The following is an 18,816-nucleotide window of genomic DNA, read 5'->3' as shown; positions in this document are numbered from 1 at the left end:
CACGTTCTTTCTTCCATGTTTCTCTCCATGTTCTTTCTCCACGTTCTTCTTCACGTTCTTCTCCGCGTTCTTCTTCACGTTCTTCTCCATGTTTCTTCTTCACGTTCTTCTTCACGTTCTTCTCCATGTTTCTTCTTCACGTTTCTTCTCCACGTTCTTCTTCACGTTCTTCTCCACGTTCTTCTTCACGTTCTTCTTCACGTTCTTCTTCACGTTCTTCTCCATGTTTCTTCTCCATGTTTCTTCTTCACGTTCTTCTCCATGTTTCTTCTCCATGTTTCTTCTTCACGTTCTTCTCCATGTTTCTTCTTCACGTTATTCTCCATGTTTCTTCTCCATGTTTCTTCTCCATGTTTCTTCTCCATGTTTCTTCTCCATGTTTCTTCTCCATGTTTCTTCTCCACGTTCTTCTCCATGTTTCTTCTTCACGTTCTTCTCCACGTTCTTCTTCACGTTCTTCTCCACGTTCTTCTTCACGTTCTTCTCCATGTTTCTTCTCCATGTTTCTTCTTCATGTTTCTTCTCCATGTTTCTTCTTCACGTTATTCTCCATGTTTCTTCTCCATGTTTCTTCTTCACGTTCTTCTCCACGTTCTTCTTCACGTTCTTCTCCACGTTCTTCTCCACGTTCTTCTCCACGTTCTTCTCCACGTTCTTCTTCACGTTCTTCTCCATGTTCTTCTCCACGTTCTTCTCCACGTTCTTCTCCATGTTTCTTCTCCATGTTTCTTCTTCATGTTCTTCTTCAGTTCTTCTCCACGTTCTTCTTCACGTTCTTCTTCACGTTCTTCTCCACGGTCTTCTTCACGTTCTTCTCCACGTTCTTCTTCACGTTCTTCTTCACGTTCTTCTCCATGTTCTCCACGTTCTTCTTCACGTTCTTCTTCACGTTCTTCTCCATGTTCTCCACGTTCTTCTTCACGTTCTTCTTCACGTTCTTCTCCATGTTTCTTCTTCACGTTCTTCTCCATGTTTCTTCACGTTCTTCTTCACGTTCTTCTCCATGTTTCTTCTTCACGTTCTTCTCCATGTTTCTTCACGTTCTTCTTCACGTTCTTCTTCACGTTCTTCTCCATGTTTCTTCTTCACGTTCTTCTCCATATTTCTTCTCCACGTTCTTCTTCACGTTCTTCTTCACGTTCTTCTCCATGTTTCTTCTTCACGTTCTTCTCCATGTTTCTTCTTCACGCTCTTCTCCATGTTCTCCACGTTCTTCTTCACGTTCTTCTCCATGTTTCTTCTTCACGTTCTTCTCCATGTTCTTCACGTTCTTCTTCATGTTTCTTCTTCACGTTCTTCTCCATGTTCTCCATGTTTCTTCTTCACGTTCTTCTTCACGTTCTCCATGTTTCTTCTTCACGTTCTTCTTCACGTTCTTCTCCATGTTTCTTCTTCACGTTCTTCTTCATCTTCTCCACGTTCTTCTTCACGTTCTTTTTCACGTTCTTCTCCATGTTTCTTCTTCACGTTCTTCTCCATGCTCCTTCAGGACGACGTGGTGATGGGCACTCTGACCGTCAGAGAGAACTTCACCTTCTCGGCGGCGCTCCGGCTGCCGGCCTCCGTCTCTCAGGAGGAGAAGGAGCAGAAAGTGGAGAAGCTGATCCAGGAGCTGGGGCTCGAACGGGTGGCCAACTCCAGGGTGAGGAGGGGGGGGAGAGGAAGAGGAAGATGAGGGGGAGGAGGAGGGGGAGGGAAGTACAATAAAAAATAAACAAATGAATGCAGAAAGCTATAATGGGAACATATCGTTTTAAATGCCAAACAAAACTAAGAATGATAAAATGATCCAAATCTACAGGGAAATCCTGATGAAGTTATGAAACCAGATCTACCACATTTATGGGAAACACCCTTTTGAAGTATTCTTGGATACAAATATGAGATATTCACCGAGACTCGGTCGAACATTTATGAGGAAAAACGTAATGTTCTCAGAGATAAAGTGGTTAGTTTACGAGTGTGTGTGTGTGTGTGTGTGTGTGCGCAGGTGGGCACTCAGCTGATCCGGGGTATTTCGGGGGGAGAGAGGAAGAGGACGAACATCGGCATGGAGCTGATCATCGACCCCCCCGTCCTCTTCCTGGACGAACCCACTACTGGGCTGGATGCTAGCACCGCTAACTCTGTACTGCTGCTGCTGAAGAGGTACACGCACACACGCACACACACTCACACGTGCACACACACATACATATTGCATTTAGCTGACGCTTTTATCCAAAGCCAGGATAGCAAACCCACGTGTTTCTGCTGATGGGAACTTGGGTCCCCCTCGCAGCGAGGGTGCAGCGAGTCGTTTGGCTGATGCAGAGCGGAGTGCACGTGCTGGGGTGTACGGTTTAACCATGTCCTGGATGTAGGAAGGGCCAGATCCATTCGAGCATGGTACGCTAGTACTAGGGATGGGAACGATTAATTGAATATTCGAATATTCGAAATTATTCAGGTATTCGAATGAGTTATTCATTTTTTTATAAATTTAGTTTTTTTAGTTTTTCTTTGGGAGGGATGCCGAAGTTGATTACATATTATCACATTGAATAATTCAATGTATACGACTATGCCATAGCTAAATGTGTTGGGTGACGTCTAAAGGTGTGTTTTGCTCCGCTCACCGGCCCCTCACAGCGGGCAGAGCTGCAGGTGCTGATCTCTCTCTCGTGTCCGGTTATACTTCACTCGCGTTTATGTCCAAATCCATCAGATCTGGTTCTAGCCAATGATACGGCTGCTGCCCCTCCCCACACGCAGACCACGCAGACTCAACCCTCATCTTAGGCCCAAATGTGGCGCAAATGAGTTCCGCAGCCGTTGCGAGATTCCGGCGCTAACAGTTCATGAGCGTGCTCCCCCGCCCCCTGTCGACACTCGCGACACATGAGTGGCCAGCCTTAACAACAATAAGCGCTGCTTGGCAACCGTGTGTGGCGGCAAAGTACAGACATTTTGACTGGAGAGATTTAGTTTTGCCGGTATTCAACATATTTTACCAGTCATAGTCCGGTAATTATTTACACTCCAAGAAGAGTCCTACACAGACATGGCGTCAAAAAGGAGTGTGGAAATACTTCGACCAGGTTAGTGAGTGCGGTGTGGAGGTCAAACTCTGCCAAATTAAACTTTGCTCTACCCGCATCCTCCGTTCCAGCTGAGGGTCTTCTCTACAGCTGGGCTGATTGTGAATCGCCTCCACACATGAAAGCTGTAGGCCTATAGCTGTCAAACTGTGATCACCAGTTCAATACATTTGAAAACGTACAAAATACACATTTAAGTGTTTATTTTACTATAGTTTGTCTATTTGTGTCGGTAGATTTCTCCTAAATTCACCAAAAGTTAGCATTCTCGTTCAGATGCGTCATGTCGTGTGCTAAAACACTTCCTGGTTAGCTTTCCGCTAGAAATTGAAATCTCAAAATGGCAAAAGAACGGCGAAAAAAACGTTCACAGAGAAGACGACAACAATTGTCACTTGCACAAAGCAAGGTTATTCAAAAAACAAATGACCCCGAACATGAAATGCCTTCACGGAGTGCGTCGAGGGGCAAGCTGTCATCCAAAGAACAGGAGGGTTTAGCTAGCGCCTCACTGCAATCTTTAAAGGTCCTTTTCTCAAAATGAGTTTTTTCCCCTACTGAGTCCGAAATGTCAACTTCAGTAGCACGTAGAGACACCACACCTTCCAGTTATATTCCTATCAATATTATGAAGGCGTTTCCAGAAGGGTTTGTTCATATATCATTCATAGCCTGAATTATATAAGATTTTATACCTAGAAACATGGCGAAAATGTAGGGCTGTTGACAGTATTTTCTGATTTATGGAGTGATACAAAGAAATATCCAATATCCCTTCTGTAAAAGTCTTAGATACTAATATGACTACAAAATGAAACGAGAATTTTGAACCTGGCTTTATCCAAAGTTCAGATTTCGGTTCCTGAAATGTGTTAAAATATGTGCATATTTAATGAGATAATGGTAATTTGCATATTCAGAAAACTTGTAATACAAGAAACAATTGCCTTATTGTAGGTACTTTTGGAGAAATTACCCTATTCCCCTGGGGTGTCTCGCCTCAACTGTTAGGCTTAATAAACCATTATAGACCTACATCACTTAGCAACAGCTGCACATGCCCACATGCTAACTATGGGTCTTACAAACCTACATAACATTACAAATAGTCAGAAAATATTATTTACAATATTAATAAAACTATGAATTCAATTTTAACTGATTGACAAGGCAAACACTGCACAGCGGCAGCAGCATTAAAGGAAAAAATATCGTCTTACCTTGTGTTGGGGCTTCACCAAACTCCAAATGTAGCCTGGGGTGGCACTAATGAAGACCCTCATTAGAGCAGATACATCCACATTGTCCAAAATGTTACTATGGACATGCATCAAAGCCAGATGTGTCAGTCTATTCTGTGTCATCTAGTTGTAGAGGTGGTGGGCTGAGGAGTAGCTGGTGGTCCACTCTTTTTATTGCGTTGTTTGTTCCAAATCCAAAATCCTTTTTTGCGCCATTCTAGAAAGTTGTCACTCTGCAGTGTGTGTGTCGCGTCAATAGCGTCACTCTCCCACAACCTAGATGACTCGGATTTTATTTATTTGGAAAATTCAAGCCACCTGACTGATAAAAATATATACTATGACTATTATATGCTACTGTATACAGCTAATTTTATTTTAAGTAAAATCATAACTATTTTATGCAGTTTAATCATTTTTATTTAGGTGGTCACTCAGTTTTTCAAATGTACACCATTCGCCAACAGGGGGTGCTGCAGCACCCCCAGCACCCCTACTTCCCGCGGCTATGCTTTCATCTCAGATTCACTTGTCCTGGTTTTACCCCCGTTTCCCAAAAAGGCTTTCATACGGCTTCATACTGTGTCTGTGACCAGGTAGGAACCTTTCTTCTGTTCTTGTTTCTGCAGGATGGCTAACAGCGGGCGCACCATCATCCTCTCCATCCACCAGCCCAGATACTCGATCTACCGTCTGTTCGACAGCCTCACGCTGCTGGTGCACGGGAAACAGGTCTATATACTTTATTTTTATGTTCTACCTCCTTGCTTCACTTTGTCTCACTTTGTCTCACTCTTGGTCAATCTGGTTTATCTTTCTTTTCTGCCTATTTTATTATTCTCTTAAAAACACATCAGCTTCTATAATATTCTACGTAGTGAAATAAATGAATGAACACATGACCTCGTTCCTCTCTAAAGGTGTACCACGGCTCGGCTCAGACCGCTCTGGACTACTTCTCTGAAATCGGTAGGCAGGTCAAAAGAAATCCAAAGTAACCGAAAACATGAAAGAGAGGATTGTGATTGTGTTTGGAACTACATTTCCCAGGGTACACCTGTGAGCCCCACAACAACCCGGCTGACTTCTTCCTGGACATCATCAACGGAGACTCCAGCGCTCTGGCCCTGAACAGCAAAGAAGAAGAAGGTGTTGGTGTGTGTGTGTGTGTGTGTGTGTGTGTGTGTGTGTGTGTGTGTGTGTGTGAATATAAATCACTTTTGTTGTATTTCCTTGTGATGATTATTTCTTGTTTCCGCCAGACTCTGACGTGTCGTCCTCGTCGATGCTCGGGATTGAAGATAAACTGGTGCAGGAATATAGGAAGTGCAGTCAATACAGAGAGACCAGAGCAGAGCTGGGTACACACACACACGCACGCACGCACGCACGCACGCGCGCGCGCGCGGAATCTACTGTAGAGTTAAATCTGACAATTAATAATCAACCCAATTAACACTGACCTCCCCCTCTCCCTTTAGAGAGGATAACGGAGGGTAAGAAGTCTTCCTCCTCCTCTCGCTCCAGAACCATCACCTATAAGACAGGTTTCTTCACTCAGTTCAGATGGGTTCTCAAGAGAACCTTCCAGAACCTCCTGTTGAACCCGCAGACCTCCGTTGCTCAGGTAACACATATATATAGATTTAAAATAGAAATAGAATATTATCTAAATATATGTATTTTTTGTATGCAGCTGCAACGATCAATAAAGTACTTCTTATCTTATCTTCTTAAACGGTCTCATAACGGCCAAACGTGTGGTTTGAGCAGCACCTGGTGGCCGCTAGAGGAACTGCAGCATCAGATACACACTGTATATTTTTTGTTAAAAATGCTACTTTTTAAATATTTTTCACCACTTTTTCTGAGTTTCACTGCCTTTACGATTCCACCAAAGACAATAACAATCATTAAAATGTAATCAACTAGATTTAAAAGCAATACAAACGGTATTAATGGCAAAATAAATGATGATACAAGTGAATAGAAAAATGTAAATAATGCATAAAACCATATTTATTTATTTTGAAAGAAGCCTGGCTTTTATCGGAGCTTTAACTACAGGATTAATTGATTTATTATTTATATAAATTATGTATCTATTAATTGATCCATTATCTCTGTTTTGCTCCTCAGATAGCAGTCACTCTGTTCCTCGCTCTGATCGTCGGATTCATTTTCTTCGGAGTGAAGAACGATGCGAGTGGACTTCAGAACAGGTAGCTATACTGTGTTTATATCAGTAAATAATATATACGTATAACGTGCTGGATTGCAGTAAATATATGTTGTGTTTCAGGATCGGCGCCCTCTTCTTCGTGACAATAAATCAGTGTTTCAGCTCGCTGTCGTCTGCAGAGCTCTTCATCACCGAGAGGAAACTTTTCATGTGAGTCTAAACGCATCCTTTCCTCAAGTAGAAGTACACACATCCTTTACTCAAGTAGAAGTACAGATACTCGTGTTTAAAAGTACTCTGGTAAAAGTAGAAGTACTGACTAAACTTCTTTACTCAAGTGAAAGTAAAGAGGCTTTGAAGTGTACTTCAGTCAAAAGTACCCATAGCTAGCAGCTGCTTTAAAGAGTACCTGACCTCCCTTTATATTAATAGAACAATAATGGCATTGTTAGCTAATGAATGTTTCCATGGTGACCAACGGCAACATGACAACGTTTCCATTGGTCCCTCTTCTTTAGAGAAGACCAGGAAGTGATGGATACACGGATCGTGTTCCAACCAATAGGCACGCAGTGACTCTAAAGAACAATGACCACGCACCAACACACATTCAGACTAAAGGAACCAGCTGTTTGGGAAATGAGAGAAGTAGAAAGTACAGGTATTCGAGTTCAACATGAGAGAAGTAGAAAGTACAGGTATTTGAGTTCAACATGAGAGAAGTAGAAAGTACAGGTATTTGAGTTCAACATGAGAGAAGTAGAAAGTACAGGTATTTGTGTTCAACATGTAAGAAGTAGAAAGTACAGGTATTTGAGTTCAACATGTAAGAAGTAGAAAGTACAGGTATTTGAGTTCAACATGTAAGAAGTAGAAAGTACAGGTATTTGAGTTCAACATGAGAGAAGTAGAAAGTACAGGTATTTGAGTTCAACATGTAAGAAGTAGAAAGTACAGGTATTTGGGTTCAACATGTAAGAAGTAGAAAGTACAGGTATTTGAGTTCAACATGTAAGAAGTAGAAAGTACAGGTATTTGAGTTCAACATGTAAGAAGTAGAAAGTACAGGTATTTGAGTTCAACATGTAAGAAGTAGAAAGTACAGGTATTTGTGTTCAACATGTAAGAAGTAGAAAGTACAGGTATTTGAGTTCAACATGTAAGAAGTAGAAAGTACAGGTATTTGAGTTCAACATGTAAGAAGTAGAAAGTACAGGTATTTGAGTTCAACATGAGAGAAGTAGAAAGTACAGGTATTTGAGTTCAACATGTAAGAAGTAGAAAGTACAGGTATTTGGGTTCAACATGTAAGAAGTAGAAAGTACAGGTATTTGAGTTCAACATGTAAGAAGTAGAAAGTACAGGTATTTGAGTTCAACATGTAAGAAGTAGAAAGTACAGGTATTTGAGTTCAACATGTAAGAAGTAGAAAGTACAGGTATTTGTGTTCAACATGTAAGAAGTAGAAAGTACAGGTATTTGAGTTCAACGTGTAAGAAGTAGAAAGTACAGGTATTTGGGTTCAACGTGTAAGAAGTAGAAAGTACAGGTATTTGAGTTCAACATGTAAGAAGTAGAAAGTACAGGTATTTGGGTTCAACATGTAAGAAGTAGAAAGTACAGGTATTTGTGTTCAACGTGTAAGAAGTAGAAAGTACAGGTATTTGAGTTCAACATGAGAGAAGTAGAAAGTACAGGTATTTGAGTTCAACATGTAAGAAGTAGAAAGTACAGGTATTTATGTTCAACATGTAAGAAGTAGAAAGTACAGGTATTTGTGTTCAACGTGTAAGAAGTAGAAAGTACAGGTATTTGTGTTCAACGTGTAAGAAGTAGAAAGTACAGGTATTTGAGTTCAACATGAGAGAAGTAGAAAGTACAGGTATTTGTGTTCAACATGTGAGAAGTAGAAAGTACAGGTATTTGAGTTCAACATGTAAGAAGTAGAAAGTACAGGTATTTGAGTTCAACATGTAAGAAGTAGAAAGTACAGGTATTTGAGTTCAACATGTAAGAAGTAGAAAGTACAGGTATTTGAGTTCAACATGTAAGAAGTAGAAAGTACAGGTATTTGAGTTCAACGTGTAAGAAGTAGAAAGTACATGTATTTGAGTTCAACATGTAAGAAGTAGAAAGTACATGTATTTGAGTTCAACATGTAAGAAGTAGAAAGTACAGGTATTTGAGTTCAACATGTAAGAAGTAGAAAGTACAGGTATTTGAGTTCAACGTGTAAGAAGTAGAAAGTACAGGTATTTGAGTTCAACATGTAAGAAGTAGAAAGTACAGGTATTTGAGTTCAACGTGTAAGAAGTAGAAAGTACAGGTATTTGAGTTCAACGTGTAAGAAGTAGAAAGTACAGGTATTTGAGTTCAACATGAGAGAAGTAGAAAGTACAGGTATTTGAGTTCAACATGTAAGAAGTAGAAAGTACAGGTATTTGAGTTCAACATGAGAGAAGTCGAAAGTACAGGTATTTGAGTTCAACATGTAAGAAGTAGAAAGTACAGGTATTTGTGTTCAACATGTAAGAAGTAGAAAGTACAGGTATTTGAGTTCAACATGTAAGAAGTAGAAAGTACAGGTATTTGGGTTCAACATGTAAGAAGTAGAAAGTACAGGTATTTGAGTTCAACATGTAAGAAGTAGAAAGTACAGGTATTTGAGTTCAACATGAGAGAAGTAGAAAGTACAGGTATTTGAGTTCAACATGTAAGAAGTAGAAAGTACAGGTATTTGAGTTCAACATGTGAGAAGTAGAAAGTACAGGTATTTGTGTTCAACATGTAAGAAGTAGAAAGTACAGGTATTTGAGTTCAACGTGTAAGAAGTAGAAAGTACAGGTATTTGAGTTCAACATGTGAGAAGTAGAAAGTACAGGTATTTGAGTTCAACATGTGAGAAGTAGAAAGTACAGGTATTTGAGTTCTACATGTAAGAAGTAGAAAGTACAGGTATTTGAGTTCAACATGTGAGAAGTAGAAAGTACAGGTATTTGTGTTCAACATGTAAGAAGTAGAAAGTACAGGTATTTGAGTTCAACGTGTAAGAAGTAGAAAGTACAGGTATTTGGGTTCAACATGTAAGAAGTAGAAAGTACAGGTATTTGAGTTCAACATGTGAGAAGTAGAAAGTACAGGTATTTGAGTTCAACATGTGAGAAGTAGAAAGTACAGGTATTTGAGTTCAACATGGAAGAAGTAGAAAGTACAGGTATTTGAGTTCAACATGTGAGAAGTAGAAAGTACAGGTATTTGAGTTCAACATGTAAGAAGTAGAAAGTACAGGTATTTGAGTTCAACATGTGAGAAGTAGAAAGTACAGGTATTTGAGTTCAACATGTAAGATGTAGAAAGTACAGGTATTTGTGTTCAACATGTAAGAAGTAGAAAGTACAGGTATTTGAGTTCAACATGTGAGAAGTAGAAAGTACAGGTATTTGAGTTCAACATGTGAGAAGTAGAAAGTACAGGTATTTGAGTTCAACGTGTAAGAAGTAGAAAGTACAGGTATTTGAGTTCAACATGTGAGAAGTAGAAAGTACAGGTATTTGAGTTCAACATGTGAGAAGTAGAAAGTACAGGTATTTGAGTTCTACATGTAAGAAGTAGAAAGTACAGGTATTTGAGTTCAACATGTAAGAAGTAGAAAGTACAGGTATTTGAGTTCAACATGTAAGAAGTAGAAAGTACAGGTATTTGTGTTCAACATGTAAGAAGTAGAAAGTACAGGTATTTGAGTTCAACGTGTAAGAAGTAGAAAGTACAGGTATTTGGGTTCAACATGTAAGAAGTAGAAAGTACAGGTATTTGAGTTCAACATGTAAGAAGTAGAAAGTACAGGTATTTGAGTTCAACATGTAAGAAGTAGAAAGTACAGGTATTTGAGTTCAACATGTAAGAAGTAGAAAGTACAGGTATTTGAGTTCAACATGTAAGAAGTAGAAAGTACAGGTATTTGAGTTCAACGTGTAAGAAGTAGAAAGTACGGGTATTTGGGTTCAACGTGTAAGAAGTAGAAAGTACGGGTATTTGGGTTCAACATGTAAGAAGTAGAAAGTACAGGTATTTGAGTTCAACATGTAAGAAGTAGAAAGTACAGGTATTTGTGTTCAACATGTAAGAAGTAGAAAGTACAGGTATTTGAGTTCAACGTGTAAGAAGTAGAAAGTACAGGTATTTGGGTTCAACATGTAAGAAGTAGAAAGTACAGGTATTTGAGTTCAACATGTAAGAAGTAGAAAGTACAGGTATTTGAGTTCAACATGTAAGAAGTAGAAAGTACAGGTATTTGAGTTCAACATGTAAGAAGTAGAAAGTACAGGTATTTGAGTTCAACATGTAAGAAGTAGAAAGTACAGGTATTTGAGTTCAACGTGTAAGAAGTAGAAAGTACGGGTATTTGGGTTCAACGTGTAAGAAGTAGAAAGTACGGGTATTTGGGTTCAACATGTAAGAAGTAGAAAGTACAGGTATTTGAGTTCAACATGTAAGAAGTAGAAAGTACAGGTATTTGAGTTCAACATGTAAGAAGTAGAAAGTACAGGTATTTGAGTTCAACATGTAAGAAGTAGAAAGTACAGGTATTTGAGTTCAACGTGTAAGAAGTAGAAAGTACAGGTATTTGGGTTCAACATGTAAGAAGTAGAAAGTACAGGTATTTGAGTTCAACATGTAAGAAGTAGAAAGTACAGGTATTTGAGTTCAACATGTAAGAAGTAGAAAGTACAGGTATTTGTGTTCAACATGTAAGAAGTAGAAAGTACAGGTATTTGAGTTCAACATGTGAGAAGTAGAAAGTACAGGTATTTGTGTTCAACATGTAAGAAGTAGAAAGTACAGGTATTTGAGTTCAACATGTAAGAAGTAGAAAGTACAGGTATTTGAGTTCATGAGAGAAGTAGAAAGTACAGGTATTTGAGTTCAGCATGTAAGAAGTAGAAAGTACAGGTATTTGAGTTCAACATGAGAGAAGTAGAAAGTACAGGTATTTGTGTTCAACATGTAAGAAGTAGAAAGTACAGGTATTTGTGTTCAACATGAGAGAAGTAGAAAGTACAGGTATTTGAGTTCAACATGTAAGAAGTAGAAAGTACAGGTATTTGAGTTCAACATGTAAGAAGTAGAAAGTACAGGTATTTGTGTTCAACATGAGAGAAGTAGAAAGTACAGGTATTTGAGTTCAACATGTGAGAAGTAGAAAGTACAGGTATTTGTGTTCAACATGTGAGAAGTAGAAAGTACAGGTATTTGAGTTCAACATGTAAGAAGTAGAAAGTACAGGTATTTGAGTTCAACATGTGAGAAGTAGAAAGTACAGGTATTTGTGTTCAACGTGTAAGAAGTAGAAAGTACAGGTATTTGAGTTCAACATGTAAGAAGTAGAAAGTACAGGTATTTGAGTTCATGAGAGAAGTAGAAAGTACAGGTATTTGAGTTCAGCATGTAAGAAGTAGAAAGTACAGGTATTTGAGTTCAACATGAGAGAAGTAGAAAGTACAGGTATTTGAGTTCAACATGTAAGAAGTAGAAAGTACAGGTATTTGTGTTCAACATGAGAGAAGTAGAAAGTACAGGTATTTGAGTTCAACATGAGAGAAGTAGAAAGTACAGGTATTTGTGTTCAACATGTAAGAAGTAGAAAGTACAGGTATTTGTGTTCAACATGTAAGAAGTAGAAAGTACAGGTATTTGTGTTCAACATGTAAGAAGTAGAAAGTACAGGTATTTGAGTTCAACATGTGAGAAGTAGAAAGTACAGGTATTTGTGTTCAACATGAGAGAAGTAGAAAGTACAGGTATTTGAGTTCAACATGTAAGAAGTAGAAAGTACAGGTATTTGAGTTCAACATGTGAGAAGTAGAAAGTACAGGTATTTGAGTTCAACATGTAAGAAGTAGAAAGTACAGGTATTTGAGTTCAACATGAGAGAAGTAGAAAGTACAGGTATTTGAGTTCAACATGTAAGAAGTAGAAAGTACAGGTATTTGAGTTCAACATGTAAGAAGTAGAAAGTACAGGTATTTGAGTTCAACATGTAAGAAGTCAAAGTAAAAAGTTGTGCAGTAAAGTGCTGATACCAGAAAAATGTACTTGAAGGTGGGGTAGGTAATTCACTTCAGATACACTTTTTGTTATATCAAATCAAGTTTTATTTATATAGCACATTTATAAACGATGGCTGGTGGAGCCAAAGTGCTGTACATATAATAAAAATAGCCTACAGTAGAGACACGTTACAGCAAATGCAACGGCACAGATTGTTCAGAATATCAGTATGAGAAAAACGACACCCTCTGTCCTTAGACCCTCTGTCCTCAGACCCTCTGTCCTCAGACCCTCTGTCCTTAGACCCTCTGTCCTTTGACCCTCTGTCCTTTGACCCTCTGTCCTTTGACCCTCTGTCCTTAGACCCTCTGTCCTTAGACCCTCTGTCCTTAGACCCTCTGTCCTTTGACCCTCTGTCCTTTGACCCTCTGTCCTTAGACCCTCTGTCCTTAGACCCTCTGTCCTTAGACCCTCTGTCCTTTGACCCTCTGTCCTTTGACCCTCTGTCCTTAGACCCTCTGTCCTTAGACCCTCTGTCCTTAGACCCTCACATCGTACAAGGAAAAACTTCCAGAGAAATCCCACGGTTTAAAGGGAACATGGAGAAACCTCAGGGAGAGCAACAGAGGAGGATCCCTCTCCAGGACGGACAGACTGCAATAGATGCCGCGTGTAAATCCAAGAGATAATACATTTACAACATAGAGACCGAATGTTAGGAAATGCATGTGTCTGTAATGAGAAGATGAATCCACGAGGATGTCAGCTACAATCCTGAGGAAGCCATCAGGGAAGCAGCATGACGAGACCCAGGCAGGACCGCAGAGACAGGTTCAGCCACGACTCAAAGTCCACGACTTAATCCAGAACTCAGGATAGAGGGTCCAGGACACAGGACTACAGCAAGAGGATCAGCTTCGACTCCGGATCCCGGCGTAGATATAGATACAAGACAAGAACAAAGATGTGGCTGGGTTAATCGGAACAAGAGAATACACAGACACAGACAGAGAGGGGGAAGGTCATTGGATAAGAGTTATTCTTGATAACCCTCTAGAAAGATCTCATGAACTTCCCCACTCAATCTATCCAGACCCGAGCAGTTCTATTAGAAGTCCAGGGTAAAGGCACAGGCCGGCGCATCCCGCTCATGGAACCCCTCACCATATGAACTCTGACCCCTCAAGTGTACAAGTGAAGAGACGCCACGTGTCAGCTCCTTTTTAGAATAGTATTTCTTCTCTTCTCAGAGAAACAAGGGAATGAAGAGAACAGCCAGGAAGAGAGGCACAACGTGACGACGTGATGAACTCTCCTGAATATTAAACGAGTAAGAGGGGAAGAAACACAAAGCCAGACACTGAAAAGAAAAGGCACCATCATGCTTCCCCTTAGAATAGGGTGGACATTATGAAGACCCAAATTATAAAGAGGAGACATGGGATACTGGTGAAGAGGGACAACAGTGAAAAGGCCCAAGGTATCCAACGTACTAGCACTCTCCAAAGAGACAGAAAGTCAAAGTATACGCCGAGAGGCACAACGTGACTACGTAAATGCACTCTCCCGTGTAAATGAGTTCAAGGGAAAGAGGGTGAGAAACTAAACTAATCAAAAGCAGGAAGTAGAGAGGCCTAAATGCCCTCTCCTAGATTCAGTTAAAGAACTGGGGAACAAACAAGTACAGGAGGAAAGGCCGACGAGTCAACGTCAACACACTCTCCTAATAGTTCAAGGTAAACGGGGATATAGTGAGAAACGGCTGAAAAGGCTTCTAAGAACGCTTCCCCTCTAGTCCAGGGCGAACATGTAGGATAAGAACCAGAGATAGAGAGCACAACGACCTATCTCTTCGTCAGATGCACTCCCCCGCCTGGAGTCTGTGCCCCGTCCCCCTCTACCGGACCTTAGATCCGCAGAGGGAGAGGGAGGGACCAAGCCCAAGGGGGGGGGGTTTAGGGTTTTAAAAGAGAACCCCACAGAGATCCAAAAATGGATGAAGAAGTAATTACAAGACGGTTTATAAAACCAAGAGGTTATTCCTCATATTTCTAAAATGTTCTAATCTAATTCAGGGTTATCCCAACTCAGCTCAACCAGTCAGTCCAGTCAGAACCTTCTCTGAGGTCTCCCCGCCCCAACCTACTAATCATAAAAAACTGAAACCCCATAAAACCCCAATAATATTAATAGCAATGCTCTTAACATCCCGATAGCAATGAATATCTTAAATGCTTTGACAATAAATCCATAAGAAACATCATCCGTGGAAGCCGTAGCGCTGTAAAAAGCTCGACCAATCATCTGAGCCGGCTAAAGTAGCTGGATGGCCTACCTGCCTGTCAGCCTTCCATCTGGGCACAGACTGATCTCGTGCCCTCATTGGTCATGTGCGCGTTCGTATGTGTTGGGGGAGGGGCTCTGTGAGGAAGTGGCAGATTTGTTCTGGTTGTGTATTTTCAAATTCTAGCGCCCTCGAGCTGGTTTCTCCAAAATGACCTACCCCACCTTTAAGTACAGTAACAAAGTATTTGTACTCCACTACTTCCCACCTCTGGACATAACAGACGGGATTTATATTTAAATGTTCCTGTTAATAACCCTCTGTGTGTTTTCCTCCTCAGTCACGAGTACATCAGCGGGTATTACCGTGTGTCGGTGTACTTCCTGTGTAAGATGCTGTCGGACATCATCGCTCTGAGGATGATCCCTGCCATCGTGTTCAGCTGCGTCTCCTACTTCATGATCGGTGCGTCCAACACACACTCAGCTTTAAATATACCCAAACTATTCATTAACTATTTTAATATTTGAGTTTTTAATGTCGTGATTTATGGCAAAACGCCTTCTCAAGGTCCCGAAAGGTACATTACTTTTTTAATTGTATGTCAAATTAATTTGGGATGTTTTATAGGCATTACAATTAATGCATACATCCCAAAAATAACCTAAATAATTACATTTTCTTGTGAATTTGTATTTACAATGTGTGTATTTAAAAATATTAAATAATCCCACAAATATTAGTTGAAGTATAAATAATAATATTTAAAATAATTTATAAAAGTGGGGTGGACAGAAAATGTATTTAGATAAATGATTCCATAATAAAAAATTATAATAATTAATTTAAATAAAAAATAAAAAGACGCCTTCCTAAGGTCCCGAAAGGTACATACATTCTTTCAATATTGTCAATTGAAATCTTGATTGCATGTTGAATGAATTAAATTATTTGAAGTCTTTATATTTGGACTCTTTTGTATGTTTTATAGGCCTAATGATTAATCAATACGTCAAAAAAACCAATACAAATAATTAATCTTATTTTATTTGAATATGAATTTTTATTTACAAATTAAAATAAAAATGAATACAGAAGAAATAATAATATTTTGATTATTTTTTTTTTCAGTAAATGATTCCATAATAAAAAAATAATAACAATTCATTTAAATGTAGACGCAACTGCCCTTCTTTCCACCCTAATATCCCTTTTAGTGCTTCGTCCTGTTGGCACCTTTATCTAATTTGTTTGTAGACATATTGAACATTTTCTTTGAATTTATTTGTTATTTTATTAACATTATTTTATCTCCTCTCCCTCACAGGTCTGAAGCCCACGGTGGCGGCCTTCTTCACCTTCATGTTCTCCGTCACCATGGTGGCCTACACAGCCACCGCCATGGCGCTCGCTATCGCCGCCGACCAGACAGTGGTCGCCATCGCCAACATCTTCATTACCATCGCCTACATCTTCATGATGGTGACACACACACACACACACACACACACACACACACACACACACACACACACACACACAGTTATATTTTCTCACCTGTGTAATGTTTCTCTCCTCAGATCTTCGCCGGTCTTCTCGTCAATCTTCCCTCCATCTCCAGCTGGCTCGCATGGCTCAAATACTTCAGCATCCCACGATACGGCCTCGCTGTGAGCACACACACACACACACACACACACACACACACACACACACACACACACACACACACACACACACACACACACACACACACACACACACACACACACACACACTCTGTTGTTTAGTGATAGATTAAAGTGATGCAAAGTGTATATTCTGTGTATAATATGTTGTTATACCTCCGTGTCTCTTCAGGCTTTGCAGATTAACGAGTTCACAGGTCTGAATTTCTGCGGCAGCATCAACACAACAAACTTCCCCGCGGGGATCGCGTGAGTACAAATGTGTATTTAAAGAGGCCCTATTGTGCTTTCTGGGGCTTTCCCTTTTTCTGTGCATGTAAATGATCTGCAAAGGCTAAAAAAAGTGACATCACTATGTAACACTCGCGTCCTATTGGCTAGCGCTCCAACACATTGTACGTGATAGGCTAAGGTTTCAGACAGAGGGTGAAAAGAGGCAGGCAGTAGACATATCTAAAAAATCTAAGAATTCTGACTTTTTTCAAAACATCTGACTTTTTTCTGAAAATTCTGATTTAAAAAAAAAAAAACGGACTTTCTGATGTGATAGGCTAAAAGGCGGGACATCTCTAAGCAGGTTGACCAATCACAACAGAGCCGGCCAGCTCAGCAATCAGAGCAGACTGGGCTCTGGTTTCAGACAGAGGGTGAAAAGAGTTGCTGCAGTATGAGAACAATAAAGAGCTTTTTGAACATTAAAGCATGGAGACATGTCCCAGTAGAGACATTACATACTGATCTACACCTGAACATCAGCCGGAGAGGACATACATACTGTCCTCTTTTAAAGGGGACCCATCATGCAAAATGCACTTTTGTACGTCTTTGATACATGAATATGTGTCCCCGGTGTTCCAGGGAACTCACCGAGTGTCATAAAACACAACCCTCTCTCTTTTCCTCCATACCCAAATCTATAAAAAAAGGGGCTGCAAAGGATTTGATACAGACTTATCCAGATTTGAACACTTCTCTGACGTCACAGAAGTGGTGCTACGGCTATTGGGCCAACTCCACCAATCAGGAGGAGACAGCCACGGACATTGCCGTTCGAAAGCGCTGGAGACGCTGTAGTACATATGCCAGGCCTGTAGGTGGTGCTGTTCTCACAGAATCAGCCCGTGCAAAGACGGTGTTAAATTGAGCGAAATGAGGAATGGCTAAAATGCATGATCTGTTTGGTATTTTGAAAAATAAAAAGTATAAATATGCCTTATATATAGGTAAGGTCCTACACTATATTATTCAAATATAGCATGATAGGTCCACTTTAAGTAGCAACATGATGTGATTGGTTAGAGTATATTCCAATGTGTGTTTGTGTGTGCAGGTGTACAGGGGAGGAGTTTCTGGACAATCAGGGTGTTGATTGGTCCACTTGGGGTCTCTGGCAGAACCACGTGGCTCTGGGCGTCATGACCTTCTGCTTCCTGACCATCGCGTACCTCAAACTGCGCTTCATCCGGAAGTTCACCTAGACCTCCATCTTCTTCATCACCTTCACCTTCATCATCCCTGTGATACCTGTCTGTACAGCTCTCAGTTAAAATTGCAGTTTAAATATCTGTTTCTTACGTGGCGAGTGTGTGTATATATATATATATATATATATTTTGTTTCACTCCTTACTAACGGCGCATTCTTCAGTGCATTTTAATGATAAACTGTGATTTATTGATTTCTCTCTTTTTGCACTGCGTTATATTTATACCTTTGTACAAAATAAAATACTGAATTTAAATTATGAATCTAATTTATTTTAGTTATTAATAATATTTTCAAAAAATGATCTGGAAAAAAAATTGAAATCTGAACAAAAGTGAATTTTTAGGGAATTCGAAGAAAGTCAGAATTCTGAGATATTTTTAGAAAATAAAATACAATTTTTAAGGTTTTGGTAAATAATAATCAGACTTACAGAATAAAATGTCTTCGCTGCCTCTCAGGGCCTCATTTCCATCCGTAGAGCCTGACAAACAAAGCGCCTTTTGTTTAGATAAGACAAGATAATGAAAGAGGATCAAGGACACACACGCGCACACACACACACACACACACACACACACACACACACACACACACACACACACACACACACACACACACACACACACACACACACACACACACACACACACATATTAAAGTGTTACGGTTGAGTACAGTCGGTGTGTGTATGTAAGCAGACACTCACTTCCATAGCAACCGTGGATATAAACTGTCTGTGTGTGATGAAATCTCCAGTTCCAGTTGAGTAACAGCAGTAATGACTGGACCTTACACACACACACAC

At 39.9% G+C, this 18,816-nt stretch overlaps 1 protein-coding gene across 2 annotated transcripts; it reads left to right on the top strand.

Annotated features, from left to right (window-relative positions):
• Nucleotides 1–1,492: 1,492 nt before the first annotated feature.
• On the top strand, nt 1,493–18,216 carry LOC117441251 (broad substrate specificity ATP-binding cassette transporter ABCG2-like). Of its 2 annotated transcripts, none has more exons than XM_071202192.1 (14): nt 1,493–1,642; nt 1,991–2,148; nt 4,951–5,053; nt 5,242–5,290; nt 5,372–5,470; nt 5,584–5,682; nt 5,803–5,948; nt 6,461–6,543; nt 6,624–6,713; nt 15,176–15,300; nt 16,163–16,317; nt 16,416–16,505; nt 16,696–16,772; nt 17,854–18,216. In XM_071202192.1, the coding sequence occupies exons 1-14, from the start codon at nt 1,502–1,504 to the stop codon at nt 17,999–18,001; spliced, it is 1,563 nt and encodes a 520-aa protein (XP_071058293.1). In that variant the 5' UTR covers nt 1,493–1,501; the 3' UTR covers nt 18,002–18,216. The 2 variants fall into 2 exon arrangements, with proteins under 2 accessions (XP_071058293.1, XP_033933344.2); XM_034077453.2 differs by having other exon boundaries at nt 5,372–5,476.
• Nucleotides 18,217–18,816: the final 600 nt, after the last annotated feature.

Source organism: Pseudochaenichthys georgianus, unplaced genomic scaffold (assembly GCF_902827115.2).
Source record: "Pseudochaenichthys georgianus unplaced genomic scaffold, fPseGeo1.2 scaffold_1604_arrow_ctg1, whole genome shotgun sequence".
Classification (NCBI taxonomy): domain Eukaryota; kingdom Metazoa; phylum Chordata; class Actinopteri; order Perciformes; family Channichthyidae; genus Pseudochaenichthys; species Pseudochaenichthys georgianus.
This window is presented reverse-complemented; position numbering and strand designations above follow the sequence as displayed.

What these genes read in the sequence shown, in the direction of transcription:
- LOC117441251 (XM_034077453.2), top strand. Translation starts at nt 1,502, where the DNA reads ATGGGCACTCTGACCGTCAGAGAGAACTTCACCTTCTCGGCGGCGCTC. An exon ending in CGCAGACCTCCGTTGCTCAG is followed by an intron (nt 5,949 to 6,460) that starts GTAACACATATA and finishes TTTGCTCCTCAG; the next exon opens with ATAGCAGTCACTCTGTTCCT. An exon ending in CGTCTCCTACTTCATGATCG is followed by an intron (nt 15,301 to 16,162) that starts GTGCGTCCAACA and finishes TCTCCCTCACAG; the next exon opens with GTCTGAAGCCCACGGTGGCG.